General features: G+C 42.4%; 2 protein-coding genes across 4 annotated transcripts in view; one reads left to right on the top strand and one right to left on the bottom strand.

The window, feature by feature from the left end:
* Nucleotides 1-10554, bottom strand: part of KDM1A (lysine demethylase 1A) — a 73935-nt gene extending 63381 nt beyond the window's left edge. For 2 of the 3 annotated variants that reach the window (XM_010595065.3, XM_003415371.3), the window contains exons 1-2: nucleotides 10149-10523; nucleotides 4009-4174 (exon numbers count right to left, since the gene is read on the bottom strand). In XM_010595065.3, coding sequence (XP_010593367.1) covers nucleotides 4009-4174; nucleotides 10149-10508 — 526 coding nt within the window. In that variant the 5' untranslated portion in view covers nucleotides 10509-10523. Of the gene's footprint in view, nucleotides 1-4008; nucleotides 4175-10148 lie in introns of all 3 variants that reach the window. The other variant, XM_010595066.3, reaches the window with a different exon arrangement.
* Nucleotides 10555-15948: 5394 nt separating this feature from the next.
* TEX46 (testis expressed 46) lies at nucleotides 15949-18377 on the top strand. The gene is made up of 2 exons (XM_003415235.4): nucleotides 15949-16227; nucleotides 18177-18377. The coding sequence occupies exons 1-2, from the start codon at nucleotides 16036-16038 to the stop codon at nucleotides 18375-18377; spliced, it is 393 nt and encodes a 130-aa protein (XP_003415283.3). The 5' UTR covers nucleotides 15949-16035.
* The last annotated feature ends 6584 nt before the right edge of the window (nucleotides 18378-24961 follow it).

Genomic DNA, 24961 nt, shown 5'->3' with positions numbered 1-24961 from the left:
TGTGATCTAACAAAATCAATATGAGGAGTTAACCAATGGTTTAATGGAAGCCTCTGAGCTTCACTACAGAGTATTAGCACATCACTGAGCATGGGAATATGGTACAGACACAAACTTACGCATGACTTTATATATGTGTGTGTGTATATATATATTTTAAAACATACTTCTGATGTCTCTACTGAGAAATTCATTAACTTGAAGAAGTTTTGAGAAAGGCATCTTTAATATATCCTCTCAAATTTCCTTTTACGCATTTTAGAATATTACCATAGAAGTCTCAGGCTATGCACAACTAAGCTAATTCTAACTTCCCAAAAAAACATATTCTCCCAAACCAGGGTTCTTTAGTGAAAACAGTTACCTAATACAAAATTTAGGAATAACTAGTGAGATTTTTCTGGTAAATTTCAACAGCTTAGAGGCATAAGGAAAAAAAAAACAAAATCATGTTTCTGTATGAAAATTAGAAAGCTGAGTTAAAGCTAGTCAGTTAATACAGTAAAATCTCACTAATTCAAAACTCACTGAGGGATAATCTAAGATACCTAGAGTAACAAACTGAACCTACAAAGTAAAAGAGCATTTTTTCCAATGGAAGGCTACTTATAACAAAGCAGCAATTATTCTAAAACCAGTAAAGTCCAGCTGAATGAGATTTCACTCTATTTCATAGCAGCTCCACTATTACTTGACACTACTAATAATCAAACACATTCAATTCCAAGGACAACTAACCGTCCAGGTTCAGCTGCCCTGACCTAAAAACACGTTGATCTTCACAGAAAAGACTACTAGAAAGCAAAATAAAACCATCATTTATTAAAACAAACATACTCACAAGTATAATATAAAAATAAAAATGGAAACATTAAGAAAACCAAATAATGTAGGTTTTTAATACAAGCAGCAGTAAGTATGAAAAATATATCGTTTACCCATTGTGACTACCACATGAGTTCTCAAAACTGGCAGATCTAAAAACAATGTTCAAGCCAAATCAGAGAACATCTTTCAAATTAAGTAAACTCAAATAAAAAAAGCCAAACCTCTTCTTTCTGTAAAAACTCAACTTTGATAGTTAAGAACACTTTTCCACTGATCCACTAAGCCTGATTTCTAAAATAGCCGTATCTCCAAGCCCTGTCTCTTTACTCTTTTAACTCACCCTTACAGAGCACACTGGATTGATCGTTCCAAAGCATGGATTTCAGTATGACCCTCCTTGCTCAAAAAACTTCACTGCTACGCAACCCGACTTCCCCAGTACTTAAAGGGCACAATGTCAAATTCTTTAGCCTGACAAGCAAGGCTGTCCATAATATGGCTCCAACCTTCCTTTCTGGCTTCTTCTCAGTGTTCTCCTAGAGGAACCTTCGCCAGTCAAATTATTTAATCCATGGACTTCAGTACATCTTGTGCTTTCATAATTAACAAAATATTTTATTCTCCTTAGATTTATTAATACTGTGGAAAGCAAAGCACACTTTTCTAAATAAATTTAAAAGTTGGTAAGAATGAAATGTATGCAAACCTCATATGTTTTAAGAAAATAAGTTAATTTCTAATTGATTGTGATATAGAAAAGGTAAGTTAAAAAAAAAAAAAAAAACCACATCTTCTCTCAAGATTTTAAAATACCCATAGGGCAATGCTTAATTCAACTTCTGACTGAAAACTCTCAAGTGAAAAAACTGGTTCTGATAAGACAACAGATTTGGAAACCCTCAACAGTTTACAAATACTTGAACTCACCTGGTAGTATTTTATGATTCACCATCAGGGCCCAATCTATATCTTACCTATGTAGGTCAGTAAGCTGCCACTGCTTTATAGGGAAAAACAATTCCCTAATACACCCCAGAAAGTTTCAGAAAAATTTTAAGTTGTTTTAAAGGAAAAAATCTTTATTTTCATAACCATACATAATACATTGCTAAGTTTCATCTGTTATCAACACATTTCTGAGTACTGATGATATCCTAAACCTAAGAAACAAAACTTTCTCAAAAAATACTCAGTTTATTTAAACTAAACCACTGGATTAAAATCAACTAAAAAACCACAGAATAAAGACAGTTCTCTAAATCCTAAGTCCCTTTGCTAGGATATTTACCTTTTGTGGGAAGAGTGCCTGACATTTACGAAATAATAAAACAAAATTAAAAAAAAAAACCTCTCTCATGAGAAAAAAAAATGCCAAGAATTGGTTAAAATTTTTCAGAGAACAAAGAGAATGTTTATCAACTTGGTAAAAAAAAAATGGTAAACCAGGTACTTAATGGAGACACTTGACATCACATGAAAAAGAGGGTGGGCAGCACTTGAGAGATCAAATCATCACGGATCAATGTTTTGGGGCCCTGACCTAAGAGCTCAGCAGCCTGAAGGTCTACAGCACAGGTAGAATGAAGGCAAGAATAAAAAAGGAGATAGAAGAAAGACGGGAACCAAGGGGTAGAAGTTAAGGATTGGAGATAAGGACAAAAGGAAGGAAAGAGCTAGAGAGAGGAGGAAGAAAAACCAACAGAGAGAAGAGCTTGTCGAGGTACAGAAAAAAGCTTGTCTCAGGGGTACTAGTGCCAAAGGTAATGTACCACTGACACTAGAAACCTCCCACGGAGGTTGGATTTGTCCCAGAAGTTATTTTAACAAAGTTTTAGGAAAACCCTCATCTTAGAAAACCCAATTCTTGAGATGAACTGAATCCAGGATATCTTTTTTGAATGCTTTCAAACCATATTCCTTTATTATTATTTATTATAGTCACTTTTTTTCTATATGATAAAATGTTACTTCTGAGTTTCAGCTAGAATTTGTTTGATAAGCCCCAAACCTATATTTAAATTAACACTTGTCTTGTAATCCTCAAATGAAACATCTGTACTTTTTTTCTGTTTGTTTTATTTTAGTAAAATAGCTTCTGGTGATTTACAGCAATATCGTTGAGAAGAAAAACCTAAAAAAACAAAAAAAGTTACTGAAACATAAAACTTCTCAAGTGAAATATGTCTTAATCCGGGTTCCTATGAAAGTCATGCAAGACAGAGCAGAAAGGATCTGAAACAAGTATCTTGTTTTAAAAGGTGCAGGACTAAAAGAATCAGTGAGGTGAATGGCCTGGAGCTATTGGAAATACAAAAATTATCTCAAGGAGAGGCACTTAGTAAAAATCCAGCAACACAAAGAGTTAATGAGATGCCATTAGAGCAGAAGATACGAGAAGATTTTGCTTTTGCTTGGTCTCTCCGAGCAAAACAGAAAAGTATCCTCAATTGGTCCCCATATTCCCAGAAAGCAAGGACTTGGGGCTGAGGGGATATTAGTGACAATTCTTTAAAGCTGTTTGAGGCTCTGAAACCAGTATTACAGACTCCAATTATCTTTCCATGACATAAGGAGGCTTGTGTGAGCTTAGAATCTCTTCACAGCTTTTTCTTATACCATTCTTTTGATTGGAAGGAGTCAATAATGAAACAGTAATAGGCATTTAGGCCTTTTCCTTTTGACCTCGGAATATATTTTAAAATTTGTCCGCCAGGTAAAGGCACTTCTCACAACTGAACCATGCCACGAAAGTTTTACCACAAAGTATCTAACCATGTGGTAAATGCTTAACATAGCCAGAACAATTTCAGAACCATTCCATATCTCAATTTTATATCAGAGCTGTCACTGAGAGGTCAGGTCTTTGGATGCGGCATTCTGTATGTTTTCTCTAGTTATTTATTTTCTCCTAATTTCCAACTGCCTTATACTGCCACGACCCTTCCACATCGTCCTTCACTTTCCTACTAAATGTACAGACACACAGAAAGAGCATCAGTACCGGTATGTATCCATGTATGTATTTTACACACACACACACACACACACAAAAACACACATGGCAAAAGCCCCAGTATCAGTTAAACCAAAGAGGAAAATACAACCTTGCAGAGTAGGAATAAATCCATTTATTCTTATTTCTAAGACAAAACAAAACTGCAGTTGGTTACTACAACTCACCAGATGGTTCTTCAGGCTCACTTTCATTTTCTTCCTCAGGTGGTGCTTGAGGGGGTGGTGGCGGAAGCTTCTTTTCTTTCTCTGCTTTAGCATTTCTCTCTTCTTCTGAGTAATACTCATCTTCTGAGAGGTTGGCCAAGCTTTCATCCATTTCTCTGTACTCTACCTACACGGAGATTACACCAGGGAAAGCTAAATATAGCAACCATCTAAAATCAGGGACTCTATTTGGAACCATCAATGAATGAGAATTGTTTTCTGACTTCAAATTTTAAGGGAAATAAGCAAATAACAAGAACAAGCTTGTAACAGGTAGTTACTAAAAACAAAACTTTCCTGAAAAAAATCTTGTCAGTCCAGATTTAGCCCAATCTAAAACTTTTATATCATAGTGCTGACACTCAGATCAATGACGTGGAGGCTCTACGACTCCTAAACTTAAAAAACAACACATACAAGTTCACTACACAGCACATACTGGAAGTGTCAACAAAAGATAAAAATAACCTTCAGTTAAACAAAAATAGAGTTAACCAGACTAACTAGTCTGTCTAATGCCAAGCCTGTGCTCCTAATTACTATTCCATGGGAAAATAGCAAAAGAATTCCAGAAACTAAATGAAGAGAGGGGGAAATAGAAGTTGCTAACAGCAACAAACTGAAACTATGAAAAGGTATATTGTTTAAAAAATACTTGGTGACCTAAGAGAGTTGAGTGATGAGCAAAGAATCCCTATGATAACAAATTAAGGAGAAGCAGGTGATGTGGAAATGCAGGCTACAGGTCTTACCACCAATTCATACTCTGGTCATAAAGGCAGAAAATCAGGTCAGTAGTAAAAAGAGGAAGACATTTTAGCGAACTTTTATGGGAGGTAAAGGAGCATAGGGTACGGAAGATTATCTTACGAATGTGTTTGTCAAAACTGCCACAATGGTATTATAAAATAGTCATCAACATAGGAACACTGGCAAATTGTGAATGTGACTCCCCCGCCCAATATAGATTCCAGGAAGCCAGAGAAACTACAGCTCTCTAATTATTATGGATTCACTGAAAACATAAAACGAATAAAATAAAAATAATTTACTAGGTATGGCAATAGAGCAAAGACAATGTGGATTCCACATATATCTAACTTATGAGTTTTCGAAAATGAATAAACGGTCTTATGAATATAATCTATTTTAACTTTCAAAATATCTTTGAATTGGTTCCAGATGCCTGGCTGACTATCTTTTTTTTTTTTTTAATGTCATGACCTCAGAATTTGAAAGGGGAGTTGGTAGCTAGTAGAAGAGTTTTACTGAAAATAGGGACTGAGTTAGAAAATGGAAACAAAAATTAAGGATAAACTGACTGGCTATGATCCCTGATTTAAGAATCTTATTTAACATATAAATAATTGTATTCATCTACTCAAATACTGAACACTAAGACCATGGCACAATGGAGAAAATAATGAATGAAAGTGCTCTTGCCCTAAAGAAGCTGAAAATCCAGCTGCAAATAAATGATCCTGATCCGGTGAACATTTCATAAGAGGGACTTTACAATAAAGTCTCCAGAAATGTAGATGATACTAAATTTATCCTAACTGACTGAGATAAACTATAAGAACAGACCTCAGGACAGCAGCTGAAAAAGCGGGAACAAGGGGAAAAAAATACTTCAAAAGAGGAGAGGGGTTAAAAATCACCTCCATTAACAATCGCTTCCTTTGACCAGACAACCTGGATAGTGCCCAGCTACCATTACTGAACATTTTGATCAAAGATTCTACAGACGAATCCTGATCAAAAGGGGGAAAACGCAGGCCAGAATTTCAGATTTGCAAGGAATCCAGACATTCTGGAGCCATAAAGGCTGGATGAACCCCTGAAACTATTGCTGAGGCAACCTTTAAACCTTAAACCAAAAATATCCCCTGAAGTCTTCTTAAAGCCAAACTAGTAAAGAATGTCAGCCTTGAGAACAGTGCTCTTTTAAGACCTATCTATCAGGAAACCCTAGTGGCATAGTGGTTAAGTGCATGGTTGCTAACCAAAAGGTCAGCAGTTCAAATCCACCAGGTGCTTCTTGGGAACTCTTTAGTGCAGTTATACTCTGTCCTATATCGTCAGTATGAGTTGGAATCCACTTGATGGCAGCAGGTTTTCGTTTTTCACATGGGATTAAACTGACAGTAGCAACTTGATACGAAATTAGGGGCCAGTGAGTTTGTTAACGGAGAGGAACAACTCGGAAAAGCAGGATGAGAATGGCTGTACAACTTGAAGAACATAATCAATGTCGCTAAATTGTAGAAACTGTTGAATTGGTGTATGCATGTTCTGCTGTATATATTCTCAACACCAACAAATATAAAATAAGTTGTATATTAAGATAACCTACATTTGCTTAAAAAATATATATAAATATGTTTATAGTATGCAGATGTCTTTCTCCTTTTATCCCTCATCAGTGCTTGGCCCCTCTGTACCCTTAAGGTTCAGTTCTTTAATTCCCTGCTCATCAATCCTATTCATTCGATAATCATTTACTAAGTGTACACTGTGCACCTGGATGAGCAGTCTGAGCAGTGCGCAAATTTTGAGACAAACAAAAAGAATAAGATCCTTTCTACTGCTGTAGTTCGGCTTTCCCCAAAGATATTTCATAGGACACTACCGTTTGAAGGAAAATGGGATTAAGGACCAAGCTTGGGTAACACTGCACTCTGTGTGCCCCTTCTAGGAGAGTCACAACGCACATTGTTAAGTCCTGAAAGTTTTGCAGCAAAAAAATATATATATATTTTAACATTGTTTAATCCAATGTTTTGATGAAGTAATAAAGAAACACACCTGGAAAAAGCTGGTCTAGAAAGCCTAGTCTTCATGAAAAGATTAGAAAAATAACTAGATCATCTAGTATTTAAAACACAAAAAAAGTTCCACAGAACCCTAAGGGTCTTCCAGGTTTCATTTATTTTAATTTTAAAAGTATTTTAAAAACAAATACACACGTGTTAAACCAACACATTAGCCTACAGCACCTGGGCAATCAATTTTGCGTAGACCAAAGAATGACATTTCTTATGCCATTCTGTCTCCCGGAGAGTGTCCTGAGATGTCAGGGCAAGCTTTAAAAATAAATGCCTTTTGCACTGCTTCTCATGTGAATCAGGACTAGATCTTCACAATGCTTCATGAACGAAACAAAACACAGAAATAAAACTGGATTTTGAGGCTCAAACAAGACTATGAATATCGTGCATAGTTTCCAATTTCAAGCTTAGCTTCACCAAAATAGCCTTATTTTTTCATAAACTGACATCAAAGATAAATGCTGTAAATTTAAACTTCTAATACAGAACAAGGAAGTAGTATTTTATTTTGGGATTTTGCCTAACACTTTATTTTGTAAAAACGAATTTTCACACTCAGTAAAAGTTTAAAGACCATCCCAAAGAATCATACAAAGTTTGAAAAGTAAAAATGACTCCCCCGTGAAAAGGAATAGATACTTTGAACGCAAAGGACTAGGAATCTCTCATTCCCCAGTAATAACCTCCGAGATTTCAGAGGTTTGCCCACAACGTACCACCTAGGACATAAAGATGTCCCAGTGAGGCTGTGAGTCAGTAGGGTGGTTGGATATTCTTACTTTTATACTGACGACTCCCAAGTTCACATCTCTAGTCTCCTCCTTCTCATGCCCACCCTTACGATTCATTCATTTCCCCAGTCACCTTAATGCTCTACTCTCTTTTTTTCTCCCTTTCAGTTCATCTAGGGCACAGCTGCCAGGTTAATTTTCCAAATACATGGTATTTTCAGATAGTTTATCAGATAAAGGCCTAATTTTTAAAACCAGCACATAAATTCTCCAGCTCTAACTATTCGAACTTATCCCTAATGACTTTCTAACACACTAGAATTTGTACTGGTGAATGCTTTGGCATATATGTGTGTGTGTGTGTGTGTGTATATATATACATATATAACCATAATTTTTAAAAATCTATGAAGAGAAAAAAAGTTAAACACAGAGTTACCCTATGACCTAGCAATTCCACTCCTAGGTACATACCCAAGAGTACTGAAAACGTATGTCCACACAATAATTTGTAAATGAATGTTCATAGCACCATTATTCGTAACAGCCAAAAGTGGGAAACAACCCAAGTGTCCATCAACTGATGAACAGAAAATGTGGTATATCCATACAATGGAATATTATTCAGCCATAAAGAGGAATGAAGTACTGATACCTGCTGCATGAAAATATGCTAACACCAAACACAAAAGGCCACATATTGTATAAATGCACTTACAGAGAGGATCCCTGGTGGCAAAGTGGTTAAAGCAATGGGCTGCTAACTGAGGCAAGCAGTTGAAACCCACCAGACACTCCGCAGGAGAAAGATGTGGCAGTTGGCTTCTGTAAAGATTTTACAGCCTTGGAAATCCTGTGGGGCAGTTCTACTGTCCTACAGGGTCACTGTGAATCGAAATCGACTTGACGGCATTGAGTTTTGGTTTGGCATTTACACAAAATGTCCATTAGTGGCTGCCTGGGGCTGGGGGGAGAGGGAAAGGGATGGGGTGACTGCTAATGACTATGGGGTTTCTTTTTGGGATGATGAAAAGGTTCTGGAAGTAGGTAGAGGTGATAACTGCACAACTCCATGAACTGTACACTTTAAAATTGTGGTATGTAAATCACCTCAATGAAACTGCTTAAAAAATTTATTTTATAGCATAGTTTCTGGCTATACTTTCTAATGAAATAGTAAAACAAAAACCCTTTGGAGTTTCTGCCCTCTGTTCCATTTCTGAGGGTTGGGGTTACCAACCTCTATGCTTTTCGAACCCAGGCTTTGGTAAAAGCCCCAAAAAGCCTTTCCTCCAAGATGCCCTTTTACCCAACAGCAGATACACCTGAGAGAAATCTCTGAAGTGGGCAGCTGAATCTGAGGGCTCTCAGTCTTGGTAATATTCATCACAAGAAACAACTCATACACACTGACTTATACCTAAAATTATATATAAAGTGTGTTATAAATTCCACAATTTAAATATTTATGAATCTATTTTAAAATTATATGTACATGTATCTCCAGTTTTTTCAACTGGGCCATGAAACTCTAGAAAAGGCCCAAATCTAAAGTCTGTGCCTCACTGTCACCCCAGTGCCCTGCACACTGCTGGCGTCCAGTGCGGTCCTTGGTTTTGGGAGCTGATACCTTACTTATCACAATGTAAGCCTAAGAGGTTACATTCCAGCTGCGCCATTTACTTGGCTGTGTGACTTTGGGCAAGTTGCTCCACCCGTGAGCCTCTGTTTACTGATTTCTAAAAGGAGGCTCTCAATAGCTGCCCTTTGATTAGCATAAATAAAACTCTGGGTGATGCGTCTGGAACACACAGGGATATGAGGCTGCTACTGTCTGTATATACGGTTCTGCGCCAAATTTTTTTCTTCTCTTGAGTAAGTGACATTAGGCTTCTTAACTAGCTTTCTCGTCTGTAAAAATCTATGTCAAAAAAATGTTGGAAGGATTGAAGGAAAAGATGAAAACTCCTAGCACACAACAAGAGCTCCAAAAATATTCCTTTCCGTTTCGGCAACCATGGCTAGGCGATTTCTCAAGCATCACTCTACAATCCCAGCTGAAACTCCATAAATACTGCTGTACAGCTTCCAGAAACACATCTGTGGACAAACAAGTGATGTCTCCAACAATGCCAACCACAACTCCCCGTCGGGGAGCCATTTTTCCCGGTCAAGAAAAAGAAAAGGTGTACCAGATGTCCTGAGGAAAACACACCTACCCTCAACCGCCCTTTCCCCTACGCCCTCCCCGTGCCAGCACAAAGGCCGTGCTCAGCACAGGCGGAGACTCTCCCTTCCCTCACCCCACCCACCCACCGGGCTCCGTGGGGGCCACCGGGCTCCGTGGGGGCCATCGACCTCCGTGGGGGCCACCGGGCTCCGAGGGGAGGCGCTTTGGGCGTCCGACTGCGGGGGAGGTCGCGGGGCTCAGGGCTGCAGGCTCGCGACCCGGGGAGGGGGCGGGAGTGGTGGGGGCCAGGCAGCCCCCGGGGAGCCAGGCACCCGGATCTGCTGTCTGAGGGACGGGGTCAGGCCTCACCTTCGCCCGCTTGCGTCGGCTGGTGCGTCGCCCCTCCGGAGTCTCCGCTATTCCCGTTTCCATGGGTGTCGCAGACCCAGGCACGACGGTAGGCCCGGCCTGAGGCCCGGCGGACCCCGGCGGCTCGGCCAGGCCCCCGGGGGGCGAGGCCCGCGGAGGCTCCTTTTTGCGGGGGGTGCGCTCACCGGCCGCCCCCGGCCCGGCCTCGGCAGGGCCCGACAGGCCCGCGGGCGGGGCGGCCACCTCCGAGCCGTTCTCGGTACCGCCCGCCGCCCCGGAGCCAGCCTCTGTCCCCGCGGCCGCAGCCGCAGCCGCCGCCGCCGCCGCCGCCGCGGCTGCTGCCTTCTTCCCCGACAACATCTCGGGTCGCCTGGCCGCCGACGGCCGAAGGGGCCGCTGAGCCTGTCGGTCCGTGAGTCCTAAGCCGAGTCACGGAGTCGGACTCCTCGCAGCCCGCGCGCTCCCAGCGGCCGCCGCGTACGCACGCGCTAAGCGCGCTCCCGCCGCGTCGGGACAAAAAGGCCCCGAGACGCCCACGGTCCCCTCCCCTCCCCCACTGCCATAGAGCGGCGTCCTCGCGACTAGAGCGTCGCCATGACAGAGCGAGTGATACTTTCCTAGAGCGTCTCCTTGGCCCTTGGAGGCGGCCCCAGCACCTTCCCGGTTATAGGGCTCTGGGTCAGGCTGCCCTTCCGAGGGGGACCATTTCCCTCTAGGGGTTTGCGTTTATTCGTTGAGCCTCAATTCAACCAATTATTTATTAATATTTACCATGTGACAAGAGTTGAATGATGAAGTTCCTGCTTTCAGAGTTTACAGCCTATTGAGAGAAAAAGCACACAGAAATGTCACTGGCTTATCAACTTATTTATTCATAATTGTCCTGCTTGGACTGGGAAAAACTTAAAAAGCAAGTGAGTTTCAGCGGTTATAAAATGGAGAGAAATCAGGAGATCCAGGTTTGAGTCGAAACTCAATTGCCCTTCCTCCTGTCTGGACTCCAAGTTCACACACACGCCCCACCCCCGCTCGGAACCCCCCCCCCCCCGCCCCAAGCAGAACACCTCTTCCAGGTTAATTCTAATGATAATGACGATTGTGGGTTATTCTTTTGATTCTTTCAGGAATCCTTCCCTGACCCAACACTGAACACGTCTTGTTCCTTTGTGTTCTCACGCTTATTTCAGTTATTACACAGGAGTTCATAACTACAGTTGCCTTTTTACTGGTTGTCTGTTCAAAGTATAATTTTCAAAAAAATCCTTTCATTTACATGAAGTTCAAGAATCGGTAAAGCTAATCTCTAGCGATAGAATCCTTCAGGGGTTGGCCGGGATGGGGGTGGGCAAATTGACTGCAAATGAGCAGAGAACTTGCTGGGGGCGATGGAAATGTTTTATATCTTGAGTGGGGTGGTGATTACAGGGGTGTATACATTTTTCAAAACTCATTGAACAGTACACGCAAAGTAGGTTCATCGTATATATATTGTACTTCAAGTAAGTTGACTTAAAAAAAAAAAGAAGCAAACCGGAAAGAAAAAAAAAGGTACAAGAAAGGACGTGTAATCATAGTAGAACACATGGCTCAGCTGTGAATTATACCGACTTGGCCAAAATAACAAATGATTTTTTTTTAACCAAAAAATAAAGTTTGTGGAGGAGAGTATTGAGTGAGATTTGTGAAAGGGAGGATGAAGTAGTGGTAGGGGGCTGCACAGAAGCAAAATCTTCATCTTCCATCATAAAAAAAAAAAAAAAGGATGATGCATAATGTCAAAATTGAAAAATCAACAAATAACAGTATAAGCATAATATTTAGAAATGCCAAAAGAAGCAGTGAAAAGTGTTGAAATAGATTATCTCTGAGGCTTGGAATTGACGGTGAGAAGGCGTTTGGCAAGAGATGCTTGTTTATTTTAAACCCTGTAGTTCTATCTGAAGGAGCCCTGGTGGCACAGTGGTTAAGTGCTCGGCTGCTAACCAAAAGGTCGGTGATTTGAACCCACCGGCTGTTCCACAGGAGAAAGATAGGGCAGTATCAAACCCACTGCTACCGAGTCAATTCTGACTCATAGGCAACTTATAGGACAGGGTAGAACTGCCCGATGGAGTTTCCAAGCCTTTAAGTCTTTACGGAAGGCACGTCTTTCTTGCGGAGAGCTGCTGGTGGGTGGATTCGACTTGTTTAGCAGCTGAGCTCTTAACCACTGTGCCACCAGGGCTCCCCATAAAGATTACAGCCTAGGGAACTCTATGGGGCAGTTCTACTTTGTCCTATAAGGTCACTTTGAGTCAGGAGCGGCTTAATGGTAATAGATTTTGGGTTAGTTCTATCTGGTTTATTTGTACATTTATTAATTTCATAAAACTTTAAATTGAAAAAAAAAAAAATGCATATCCTTTTGTTACCAGAGTAAGGTTCTGCCTCTCACTGGTCAAGAATGAGCAGGTAAGGCACGTAGTTTAGGCACGTAGTTTTCCACACTAGCAAAGCTTTATTGAAGAGGCTTGCAAGCAGAGAGGACAAGGGCCTAGAGCAACGCTTAACCTCATCTCACAGAACAAAAGAGGGGATTGAGTTTTTAAAAGTTCTTGTGGGGGAGGGGGGAAGATTCATGTTTATTCATAGACACAAGTGGGGATATGTTAACTAGGGTGCACTGCAGCAGCTTTCCAAGATGGCTCCTGTCCCGGAGACCTCTGGGATTCCTAGCAGGACTTATTATGCGGCATCACGCCTGCGCAGTCTCTCATTTCCCTAGATTCGATTCCTCAGCTGGGGCTGCAGCCCCTCACTGCCCCTGGTGGAAGGTCACACAGAGGTCACAGGTGATGTTCTGCTCATGAACCTGGGGATGGTTTTCTCCAGCTGCTTCTGAAAGGCAACCTTAAAGAAGTTTGTGGGCTATTTTTAGATACCCTGCCCCACTGTTCTGGGGAATGGCTTTGTTTCTGCACCCTGGCCCATTTCTTGTTACTTTGTTTGCAGATTTGGGGGCCCCTCTGTTCCCTGTCTTACTAAGTCCCTAGGTTCCACACCCAACCCAGCATTGCCTCCCTGATAGTATAGCCTATCTCTCTTTTACTTGCTTCTCCTCTAAGCACACCAGTCTCTTAGCTGTTCTTCAAACAGGCACCCTCTGATCTCAGGGCCTTTGCTCCCTCTTACTTTGACCCAGCAATTCCACTTTCTGGAAACATTGGGGAAACATATAAGTATGTGTACAAAGATTTACTTGCAAAGTTGTTTATCTCAGGTTATATATAATAACAATAAAGGAGAATTAACCAAAAGGTTCAACAAGTGGAGACTAATTTAATAATTGAAATATCATCTGGAATATTACATAAAATGGAATGTTAGACAGCCATTAAAAGCTTATATTTTAACATAAAAAACTCCCATGAGAAAAATATAGCAAGCATACGTCAAAGATTTATTTAATTCATTATTGAGGGAACCAGCAGAAAGACAAAGCTCGTTCAAAGGAAAATATGAGAAGCTGACATATGGTCATTGGCCAGCAGAAAAAACAATGGTGGAATAAGATTGCAAAGTTAAATAGGAAAAAAAAAAAAAAAGTTAACGTCTTCTAAGTCCATAAATCTGTACTCATTTTCATCTATTTGCAAAAAAATTATTTGCAACTTATCTATTTTTTATAAATTAACATCTAACTTTACAGAGTCGGGGCCCTAATCTATGCTAAATAGTAAGTCAAACAAAGTTTGTTGTTGTTGTGTGCCCTCGAGTTGATTTTCAACTCATAGTCCCCATGTAATGGAGTAAAACTGCCCCATAGGGCTTATGGGGGCAAATGGCTAGGTCTTTCTCCCTTGGATCCACTGGGTGGGTTCCAACCATCAACCTCTTGGTTAGCAGCAAAGCATTTAACTGTTGTGCCACCAGGCTGCCATCAAATCAACCCAGACTCATGGTGACCTCCTGTACAGTGGAACAAAATGGATGCCCAGTCCTTTGTCATCCCATGATCACTTTCAGATCAGACTGTTGTGATCCACAGAGTTTTCATTGGCTGATTTTTGGAAGTAGATTGCCAGGCCTTACTTCTTTATCCATCTTAGTTTGGAAGCTCCACTGAGAACTGTTCAGCATCAGAGCCACGCGCAAGACCTCCACTGATGGATCAGCGGTGACTGTGCACAAGGTGCGTTGGCTGGGAACCAATTGTCAGGTGACTGAAAGGTGGGCTTTTTAGGCAGTATTCTAGTATGACTTTGAAAAGGCACACAGTAATCTTTCTGCTTTGTTTCCAAAGTCTAGGTGATTCTTCTTTGAAGTCTCTCCCACTAGACTATGGAGCCCTTGAGGGTTGTTGTTAGGTCTCTCTGAGCCGGTTCCAACTCATAGCAACCTCATGTACAACAGAACGAAACACCGTTTGATCCTGCCCCATCCTCACAATCGTTCTGCTTGAGCCCATTGTTGAAGCCACTGTGTCAATCCACGTCATTGAGGGTCTTCTTCTTCTCCACTGACCCTCTGCTTTGTCAAGCATGATGTCCTTCTCCAGGGACTGATCCCTCCAAAGTATGTGAGATGTAGTCTTGCCATCCTTGCTTCTAAGGAGCATTCTGGCTGTACTTCTTCCAAGACAGATTTGTTCATTTGTCTAGCAGTCCGTGGTATATTCAATATTCTTCGTCAGCACCATAATTCAAATGCATCAATTCTTCTTCAGTCTTCCTTATTCATTTTCCAGCTTTTGAAAGCATATGAGGTGATTGAAAACATCATGGCTTGGGTCAGGCACACCTTAGTCTTCAAGGCGACATCTTTGCTTTTTAACAATTTAAAGAAACGTCTTTTGCAGCAGATTTGCTCAATGCAATGCATCATTTGATTTCTTGACTGCTGCTTCCATGGGTGTTGATTGTGCATCCAAGTAAAAGGAAATCCTTGACAACTTCAATCTTTTCTTTGTTTATCATGGTGTTAGGAATCAACTCAATGGCACTGGGTTTAGTTTTTCTTTTTTTTGGTATCATGATGTTGTTCATTGGTCCAGTTGTGAGGATTTTTGTTTTATGCTGAGGTGTAATCCATACTGAAGGCTATGGTTTTTGATCTTCATCAGTAAGTGCTTCAATTCCTCTTCACTTCCAGCAGGCAGGGTTGTGTCATCTGCATAACACTTGTTAACGAGCCTTCCTCCAATCCTGAGGCCTCATTCTTCTTCATATAGTGCAGCTTCTCGAATTATTTGCTCAACATACAGATTGAATAAATATGGTGAAAGGATACAACCCTGACACACGCCTTTCCTGACTTAAATCACTCAGTATCCCCTTGTTCTATCCAAACGACTGCCTCTTGATCTATGTACAGGTTCTGCATGAGTACAACTAAGTGTTCTGGAATTCCCATTCTTCACAAAGTTATCCATAATTTATTATGATCCACACAATTGAATGCCTTTGTGCAGTCAATAAAACACAGGGGAACATCTTTCTGGTATTCTCTAATTTCAGCTAGGATCTATCTGACATCAGCAATGATATCCCTGCTCCCACATCCTCTTCTGAATCTGGCTTGAATTTCTGGCAGTTCCCTGTCCCTGACTCTGTATTATTTTATTCCCCGTGGCTGGGCTCGGATGTACTGTTGAATGACTGAGGTGTTGGTAAGACCTACATCACCTGCTGTTGTGAAGGCGTGATGAGATAATGCTTACAAACTGCCTGTCAAAGAGCCTGGCACATAGTGGGTACTTAAGACATAGGAGTAGCTAATAGTATTATTATGCCGCAGCTGATGGGTTATGACTCAGAGGAATGGGAGGGCCTGACTACTGTCATGGAGACCAACTGTCCTAGAGGGGGACTGAGTCAGGGTCCTGGGGTCAGTGCACCTCCAAGCTGTGATGCTGGGGGCACTATTATCTCTTTTTAGGAGTATCCATGAGATACTTGCTTCTTCAGGCAACATGGGAACAGTGGTAGCTTGGCTGATCAGCTATAAGCCAGCCTTGTTTGGGTTCCTGTTCTTTCTGCTGTTGCTTAGCAACTGGCTGGTCAAGTACGAACGCAACCCCACCCCGCCAGAGCCCCAGCAGGTGAGCAAGAGCTGGCTTAGCTTCAGATAAGGGATATGGGATATGGGATGCTTACAGCTAGATTAGGGGATGGGAAGGTAAGGGAAGTATTGGGATAATGGGGCAAGACTAAGCAATCTAAGACTCTGGCCTAAATCCCTGCTCTGCAGCTTCTTCTTGAGTGATTATGGATAAATCAGTCCCCTTCGGAAGTCCTCAGTTGTAAAATGGTGACTACCCCCAGAGTCTCCTCCTTCCTGTTTGATGTCAAAGTGCTTTGGCAACATAATAACTACTTTAAGATGGAAAGAATTAAAGTGAATGAAATAGCAGTACATGTATCAACATGCATACATCTTCAAAGTATAATAATGAAGACAGCAGAAATGTACATGGATTATGACATCTTTTATGTAAAGTTAAAAAGCGTGCAAAACAATATTCTATCCTATTTATGATGCATGTGTGTAGTGAAAGTATTTTAAGGCAGGGTTTCTCAGCTTGGGCCCTGTTGACATTTTGGACTGGAAACTTGTGGGAGACTTTCCTTTGCATTGATGAGTGGTTAGCTGCATCCCTGGTCTCTATCCACTAGATGCCAGTCACATGCTCCCAATCTTGCCAACCAAAAACATCTCCAGACATTGCCAAATGCCTACCAGGGGGTGAAATAGCTTCCCATTGAGAAACACCAGTAGACAGAGATGCATGGAAAAAATAACACCAAATTCAGGATTGCAGTTGAGGAGGTGAAGTTTAGGGAGGAGAGGAACAATAGGAGAGGGGGTCCACAGAGGGCTTCAGTTTTATTTGCGATATTTTATTTCTGAAGCTGGTTGTGGAAACATGGATATTTGTCGTAATATTCTCTTTACTTCTTTGCATGTCTGAAGTATTTCATTTTGAAATGTTTTAAAGATCAGGAGTTTTTAGCCAATTTCTAAAAGAAAAAATAAAGTAGTATTATTAACTGGTGTGTATGGAGGGCAAATGAAGACGATGAAGATAAGAGCACGGGACCATTGAGACTTAGCAGTTTGAGAGTTTATTGGGCCTCATAAAGCACTCAGACAGGCTCATTGCAAAAGCTGCAGGCTCTGGAAAGAGATACATTTTGGCTAAGGGCTTTGTATCCCTCTGCCCCTTAGATCCATTGCCTTGGAGCTGATTGTGACTCATGGTCATCCCATGTGTAGAGCTACTATCCTGGGCAGCTCTGTCACATGAGATCTCTATGAGTCGAAATCAAGTCGACAGCACCCAACAGCAAATCTTATTGCAGACCCCCAGGTGGCACATAAGGTTTACACAAGACTACTAACCTAGGGTTTAGCAGTTCGAACCCACCCCGCAGCAATATGGAAGACAGTCCTGGTGATCTGCTTCCATTAAGACAACAGCCAGGAAAACTCTATGGAGCAGTTCTACTCTGTAACACATGGGGTCTCCATGGGTCTGAATGGACTAGATGGCAATCGGTTTGGCTATTTGGTTTTTTATCTTATGGTGGTGGATTCGAACCACTACCAATCTTACGGTTTATCGAGTGCAAACCATTTATGCCACCCAGGGACCTCACTGCAGATTAGGGGGCCGCTTCATTTGTTCCTGTGAACCAGAGACAACTGTACATCCTGAGAGCTCTGGACCTCAGGCAGTGCAGTGCAGTGCTGAGAAAGTGGCCTCACCTCCCCACGCCCCTATTCTGTCTTCCATGAAGTGCAGCAAAGATGCTCACCTTGCCTGGTGGTTGTGAGAATTGAGTAAGGTAATGTTTATAAACTCCCTGGCATGGAGCAGGTGTTCAGAACAGGGAGGTGATTATCTTGATTAACCAACCTGTCTTCTTTTCCTGGTGGTGGGGAGCTAAGGAGGAGGCAGAGAAACCTGGGACTTCCGAAGCCAGCCCCAACTCCGTCTCGATGAGCGCAAAAGAAGTTGAGAAAATGCGCGCCTGCTTTGCCCTCCAGGACAAGCTCCTGGAGCGGCTTATGTTCAGTGAAATGAAGCTGAAGGTCTTAGAAAACCAGATGTTCATCGTATGGAATAAAATGAATCACCATAGGAGGTCAGGCAGGCGACGGACTTTTTCCATGAGGAAGCACAGGGCGAAGAGGCCTGAGTCGATTTTCTCCACTATCTCTGACTGCAGCACCAACTACCTCTCCTAAACAAGTCCGAGCGGCAGCAGTGGGCTAGCTCTTCTGATGTTACCTTTACTCAGTAAAATCTAGTCAGAGACTGTTGAATTTTCTTAGTAAGTTACATGGGAGAAGTGCCGAGGGGCCGGGAGGAGGATCAGAGGCTGGGAGGCCACCTCTGGAAAAGAAATCTATACACACAGTTAGTTAGCCCCTTACGACATGACACAACCTGACGGGGGCTAGACTCTTTCCCCTCTCATTGTATGATAACCTATTTCCTATTTTTGTTAAGAGCAGGGCTTCTGGAGCTAAAGTGCCTGGGTTCAAATTCCAACTCTACCAACTCTCAGCTATGTAGCCTTGGACAACTTTAAGTTCCTTATTCTTGCTGTGCCTCAGTTTCTTCAACTGTAAAATGGGAAGAATAACACTACCAATCTCATAGAGTTGATGTGAGGATTAGATGAGTGAATGAAACCCTTTAGGTCTTTGCTCAAATGACATCTCTTAGTGAGAACTCCCTTGACTCACCTGCTTAAAATCACAGGCCTTCGCTGGGTGTCGGACATCTACTTGCTCCTCTAGGTCCACTCTCCACCTTCCCCTGCTTTTTCTTACCAAGGGCCAGGTTCTCTTGCCCTGTGACTTCCAGTTGGGTTTGGCCAATGGAGATCCTTGGCAGAAGGTTGGAGAAAAGGGGGAGGTTGAGTACTTATTCCCCCACCTCCCTCAGACTGGCTTGGGGCTGGCTGCGTCCCTTCACTGAGGATCACACTTTCTCTCAGGGAGACCCTCTGTACACCACTCTCTCCTTGCAGGTTCTCTTTGGGTACAGAAATGGCAACATTCCCACAGTTTCCAGCCCAAGGACACTACACCGTTCTTATGGGTTGCCGATATGCTGCTCACACCTTTGTAAATAGTCCCTTTTACACAGCTTCACGGACCATTGTAGAGGGTCAGCGAAAAAGAAGAAGACCTCAAAGAAATAGATTGACATAGTTGCTGCAACAATGGGCTCAAGCATAGCAACAATTGTGAGGATGGTGCAGGACTGGGCAGTGTTTTGTTCTGTTGTACATAGGGTTGCTATGAGCCGGAAATGACTTGAAGGCACCTAACAACAACAGGCCATTGTTAATGGGCCTGCTGTATGGTCAGGCCATTGGACCACCCATAACTGGACCATTGGGAGAATACCATATGGTGACTATCCCCTGCCCCTTAGAAACAGAATTCAACCACAAACTTGATCAGTATGTCTCATATCAAAGCCTGCTTAACGCCCTGCATCTTGAAGACATCATCTGGAGTGTAAAAACTGATCAAGACCATGTAATTGTATTAGTGTCCTAGGGCTGCTGGAACAAAGTACCACTAAGTAGGTGGCTTAAAACAACAGAAATGTATTATAGTTACAGAAGCTAGAAGTCCAAATTCAGGGTATCAGCAGGGCCATGCTCCCTACAAAGGCTCTAGGGGGAGATCCTTTCTTGTCTCTCTCAGCTTCTGGTAGCCTCAGGCGTTCCTTGCTTACAGCTGCAGCATCACTCCAGCCTCTGCCTGTCATCACATGAGGTTCTTCCCTCTGCGTGTCTGATTATAAAGGGCATCCTTTTCCCCATTCTCAGGGGGAACATTTTCAGCCTGTCTCTGTTGAGAATGATGTTGGCTGTTGTTTTTGTATACATGCGGTGTTAGTCATCTGGTGCTGCTATAGAAGAAATACCACAAGTAGATGGCTTTAACAAAGAGAAATTTATTCTCTCACAGTCTAGGAGGCTAGAAGTCAGGGCGTACAGCTCCACTGGAAGACTTTCTCTCTCCGTTGGCTCTGGGGGAAGGTCCTTGTCATCAATCTTGCCCTGCTCTAGGAGCTTCTCAGCATGGACCCCGGGGCCAAAGGACGCACACTCCTGGCTCTACTTTCTTGGTGATATGAGGTCCCCATCTCTCTACTCACTTCTTTCTATCTCAAAAGAGATGGTTTAAGACACAACCTAATCTTGCAGATTGAGTCTTGCCTCATTAACATAACTGTTGCTAATCCCACCTCATTAACATCATAGAAATAGGATTTACAACACACAGGAAAATCACACCTGATGACAGAATGGTGGACAATCACATGATACTGGAAATCATGGACTAGCCAAGTTAACACACATTTTCGGGGGACACAATTCAATCCGTAACAAATGTCTTCAACCTATCTTTTTGAAGGACAGTGTACTTTGACTCACTAGATCTGGGCCTGGATCTTCCAAAATAGCAAAACCTTCATGGAAGTCTGAGCTGGCTCAATGCGGGAATTCATCTGACGCATGAAGAAGTCCCTAGTGCTTACGAGGTGTATTACTTGCCAGCAACATGAGTCTACGGCTGAAGGTGAACTAGGCACGATAACCTGTGGGTCTGTCCAGTTCACAATTCACAGATTGGCTATAGCAGATTCAAACTGTCATGGATGTGTTTTAGGCATATGAGTGGCTGTTCCCTTCCACCAAGCAGATAGCACTTTGACTCTTAAGGCTCTGATGATCACTATGGCCATGTGCTAGAATTTCCTGATATAATACCATCTGACAATGGAACGCTGTTTGCAGCCACTGCCCCCAACCATGGGCCCTATTAACGTGGAATTCATTTGCTCCTCTATGCTTACCACCTGCAGATGGTGGGTACACTCAAGCCTTGCTATGGCTGGCTCAAAGAGAAACTCCATCAGCCACTCCCACATCATCTGCCAACACCCAGGAGAGAGAAGAGCCCATGTGATGTGTTTCTGAACCTAATCACCCCTCCTGTTGTTAAGTCCACAATGACTCAGGTGATTGGCTGGTAAGCTCACATTGCCCCAGCTGAGGACAACTGGGTGGATATGAATTTGTGTCCTCTTTACCACAGAGATGGCTCTTGATGGACATACATGCTGGGCAGGCAGCTCTGACTGCTTTTACCTTGAGGAGTCCCATGCTCCCAACATGCATGTCTGCGAGTGGAGGATGTTTCTGTGGTTACTATGCCTGTGCAACAGGTCTCTTCTTCCTTGGTGTCTCAGTTATCTAGTGCTGCTATAACAGAAATACTGGAAGTGGATGGCTTTAACAGAAATTTAATATCACAGTTCAGGAGGCTAGAAGTCTGAATTCAGTGGGCTCTAGGGGAAGTCTTTCTCTCTGTTGGCTCTGGGGGAAGGTCCTTGTCTCTTCAGCTTCTGCTTCTTGGTTCCTTGGAGATCTCCATGTGGCTTGGCATCAATCTTTACTCCATCTCTGCTTGTCTAATCTCCTTTTATCCCCTGTAAGAGACTGACTCAAAGCGCAGCCTACACTAATCCTGCCTCGTTAGTATTATAGAAAACTCATTCCCAAATGGGGTTATAACTACAGGCGTGTTGTTGCTAAGTGCCTTTCAGTCGGTTCCAACTCATAGTGACCCCATGTACAACATAACAAAACACTGCTGGGTCCTGCACCATCCTCAAAATTGTCTTTTACTTTATACTTTATACTTGAGCCCCATCGTTGTCAATCCATCTCTTTGAAGGTGTTCCTCTCTTTCATTTACCCTGTACTTTACCAAGCATGATGTCCTTCTTCAGGGGCTGGTCCCTCCTGATCACATGTCCAAAGTATGTGAGATGAAGTCTTGCCATCCTCACTTCTAAGGAGCACTCTGGCTGTACTTCTTCCAAGACAGATTTGTTCGTTCTTCTGGCAGTCCATGGTATACTCAATATTATTCACCAACACCGTAATTCAAAGGCATCAGTTTTTCTTTGGTTTTCCTTGTTCATTATCCAGCTTTCACATGCATATGAGGCAATTGAAAATACCATGGCTTGGGTCAGGCACACCTTAGTCCTCAAAGTGATATCTTTGCTTTTTAACACTTTAAAGAAATCTTTTGCAGCAGATTTGCCCAATGCAATAAGTGGGTTGATTTCTTGACTGCTGCTTGCATGGGTGTTGATTGTGGAACCATGTAAAATGAAATCCTTGACAACTTCAATCTTTTCTTTGTTTATAATGATGTTGCTTATTGGTCCAGTTGTGACGATTTTTGTTTTCTTTATGTTGAGGCGTAATTCATACTGAAGGCTGTAGTCTTTGACCTTCATCAGTAAGTGCTTCAAGTCCTCTTCACTTTCAGCAAGCAAGGTTGTGTCATCTGCATAACGCAGGCTGTTAATGAGTCTTCCTCCAATCCTGATGCCCTGTTCTTTTTCATATAGTCCAGCTCCTCAGATTATTTGCTCAGCATACAGATTGAATAAGTATGGTGAAAGGATACAATCCTGACACACACCTTTCCTGACTTTAAAACCAATCAGGATCCCCTTGTTCTATCCGAACAACTGCCTCTTGATCTATGTACAGGTTCTGCATGAGCACAATTAAGTGTTCTGGAATTCCCATTCTTCGCAATGTTATCCATAATTTGTTATGATCCATACAGTTGAATGCCTTTGCACAGTCAATAAAACACAGGTAAACATCTTTCCGGTATTCTCTGCTTTCAGCCAAGATCCATCTGACATCAGCGAACATATCCCTGGTTCCACACCCTCTTCTGAATCTGGCTTGAATTTCTGGCAATTCCTTGTTGATGTACTGCTGCAACAGGATTTACAACACATATTTTGGGGGGACACAGTTCAATCCATAACATTCCACACACTGATCCCTCAAAATTCATGTCCTTGCCGCATGCAAAACATGTTCACCCCATCACACTATCCCAAAAGTCTTAAATTAACTCCAAGTCCAAAATCTCATCTTCTGAATCATCTAAATGAAAAATGGGTGGGACTTTGGGCATATTCCATCCTGGGGAAAAATTTCTCTTCATCTGTGAATCAGCGAAATCTAAATACATCTGTTTCCAGAGTACAGTGATAGACAGGCACAAGGTAGACATTTTCATTACAAATGGGAGAAATTGGAGGGAAAAAAGGGATGACAGACACCAAGCAAGTCTGAAACCCAGAAGAACTAATTACATTTAGCTCTCAAGGCTTGAAAATAATCCTCTATTTTCTGAGACCACCTGGGCAAGAGCCCCACCCTCCAGACTCTGGGTGTTGGCCATGCCCTCTGGATTGTGGGTGGAGGCCCCTCTGCCCTAGGCTTCAGCTCCACCTTCAAGGCCCTCTGCGATGGCAACCCTGCTCTCTCAGCTTTAGGTGGTCCCATTCTCCTAGTCCATCGGAATGGCGACCCCACTCCTGCGGCCCCGGCAGGCCTTGTCCTTCTGCCCCATGGGCATGGCAGCCCCACTCCCTCAGTACTGGGTGGTGGCAGCCCAGTCCTCCTGGCACACCTTAATGGCAGCCCTGAATTCCAGAAATGAGTTTGCAAAGATCCGATTCTTTGAAACCTAGAATTCTGTGGCCCCATCCTTTGAGATCCAGGAGACCACGGCCCCACCCATTGAAACCAAGCAGGCCTTGATTCCAGTGCTCCTAAGAACAGCTCTGCTGATCTCCATGCTTCTCTAGGGACGGTCCTTTTCTCTTCATGGAGGACAACACATATAGCTCCTTTGGTCTGTTTCCTGCCTGTAGAATTCCAAGAGGCAGACACTGTTCTTTCTTTTCGTTCTCTGTCCACTTCAGTCTAAGCTGATGGTTTTCTGCTGTGGTAGTTGTTTAGATCCATCAGTCACAGGTTTAATCTCTTTAACAAAAGATTGTGTACCCACATCCTTAGTGAACATTCTTGAACATGTGTCCTCAGTTTGTACAACAGAATTTTCCAAATCTTTAAGTTTTGTTTTCATTTTGCGCAGTTCATTTTTAAGTCTTTTTCCTCTCACATATTACTATAAGTGGCAAGGAGAAACCTTATAGCCCCTTTAAGATCTTGCTTGGAAATCTCATCAGCCAGATATCCAAGTTCATCACTTACAAGTTCTAGCTTCCACCAAACATTTGAACATGATCCAGACAAGTTCTTTGCCACTGCATAAAAAGCATCTCACTTCTTCCATTTTCCAATGACATATTCATCATTTTCTTTGAAAGCCTCACCAGAAGTACGTTTAACGTCTATATTTCTAGCAACATTTTGTTGCTGGCTTCGTATGTATTCTCTAAGATGGTAGAGACTTTCTCTACAGTTCTCCTCACTTCCTTCTGAACCCTCACCAGGATGACCTTTAATGTCCGTAATTCCACCAACACTCTCTTCAAGGCAATCTAGACTTTTACTATTATGCACCTTAAAACTCTTCCAGCCTCTACCCAAAGCTGCTTCCATAGTTTAAATATCTGTTAGAGCAGCACCTTGCTCTTCCAGTACCAAATTGTGTCTTAGCTATCTAGTGCTGCAATATCAGAAACACCACAAGTAGATGGCTTCAACAAGCAGAAATTTATTTTCTCACAATTTAGGAGGCTAGAAGTCTGAATTCAGGACGCTGGCTCTAGGGCAAGGCTTTTTGTCTCTGTTGGCTCTAGGGAAAGGTTTTTGTCCCTTCAGCTTCTGTTTCTTGGCTCCTTGGAGATCTCCATGTGGCTTGGCATCAATCTTTCCCCCATTTCCGCTTGACTGATCTGCACCTTTTATCCATTGTAAGAGATTGACTCAAGACACACCCTACACTAC

The sequence above is a fragment of the Loxodonta africana genome, chromosome 3, assembly GCF_030014295.1.
Source record: "Loxodonta africana isolate mLoxAfr1 chromosome 3, mLoxAfr1.hap2, whole genome shotgun sequence".
Taxonomy (NCBI): domain Eukaryota; kingdom Metazoa; phylum Chordata; class Mammalia; order Proboscidea; family Elephantidae; genus Loxodonta; species Loxodonta africana.
This window is presented reverse-complemented; position numbering and strand designations above follow the sequence as displayed.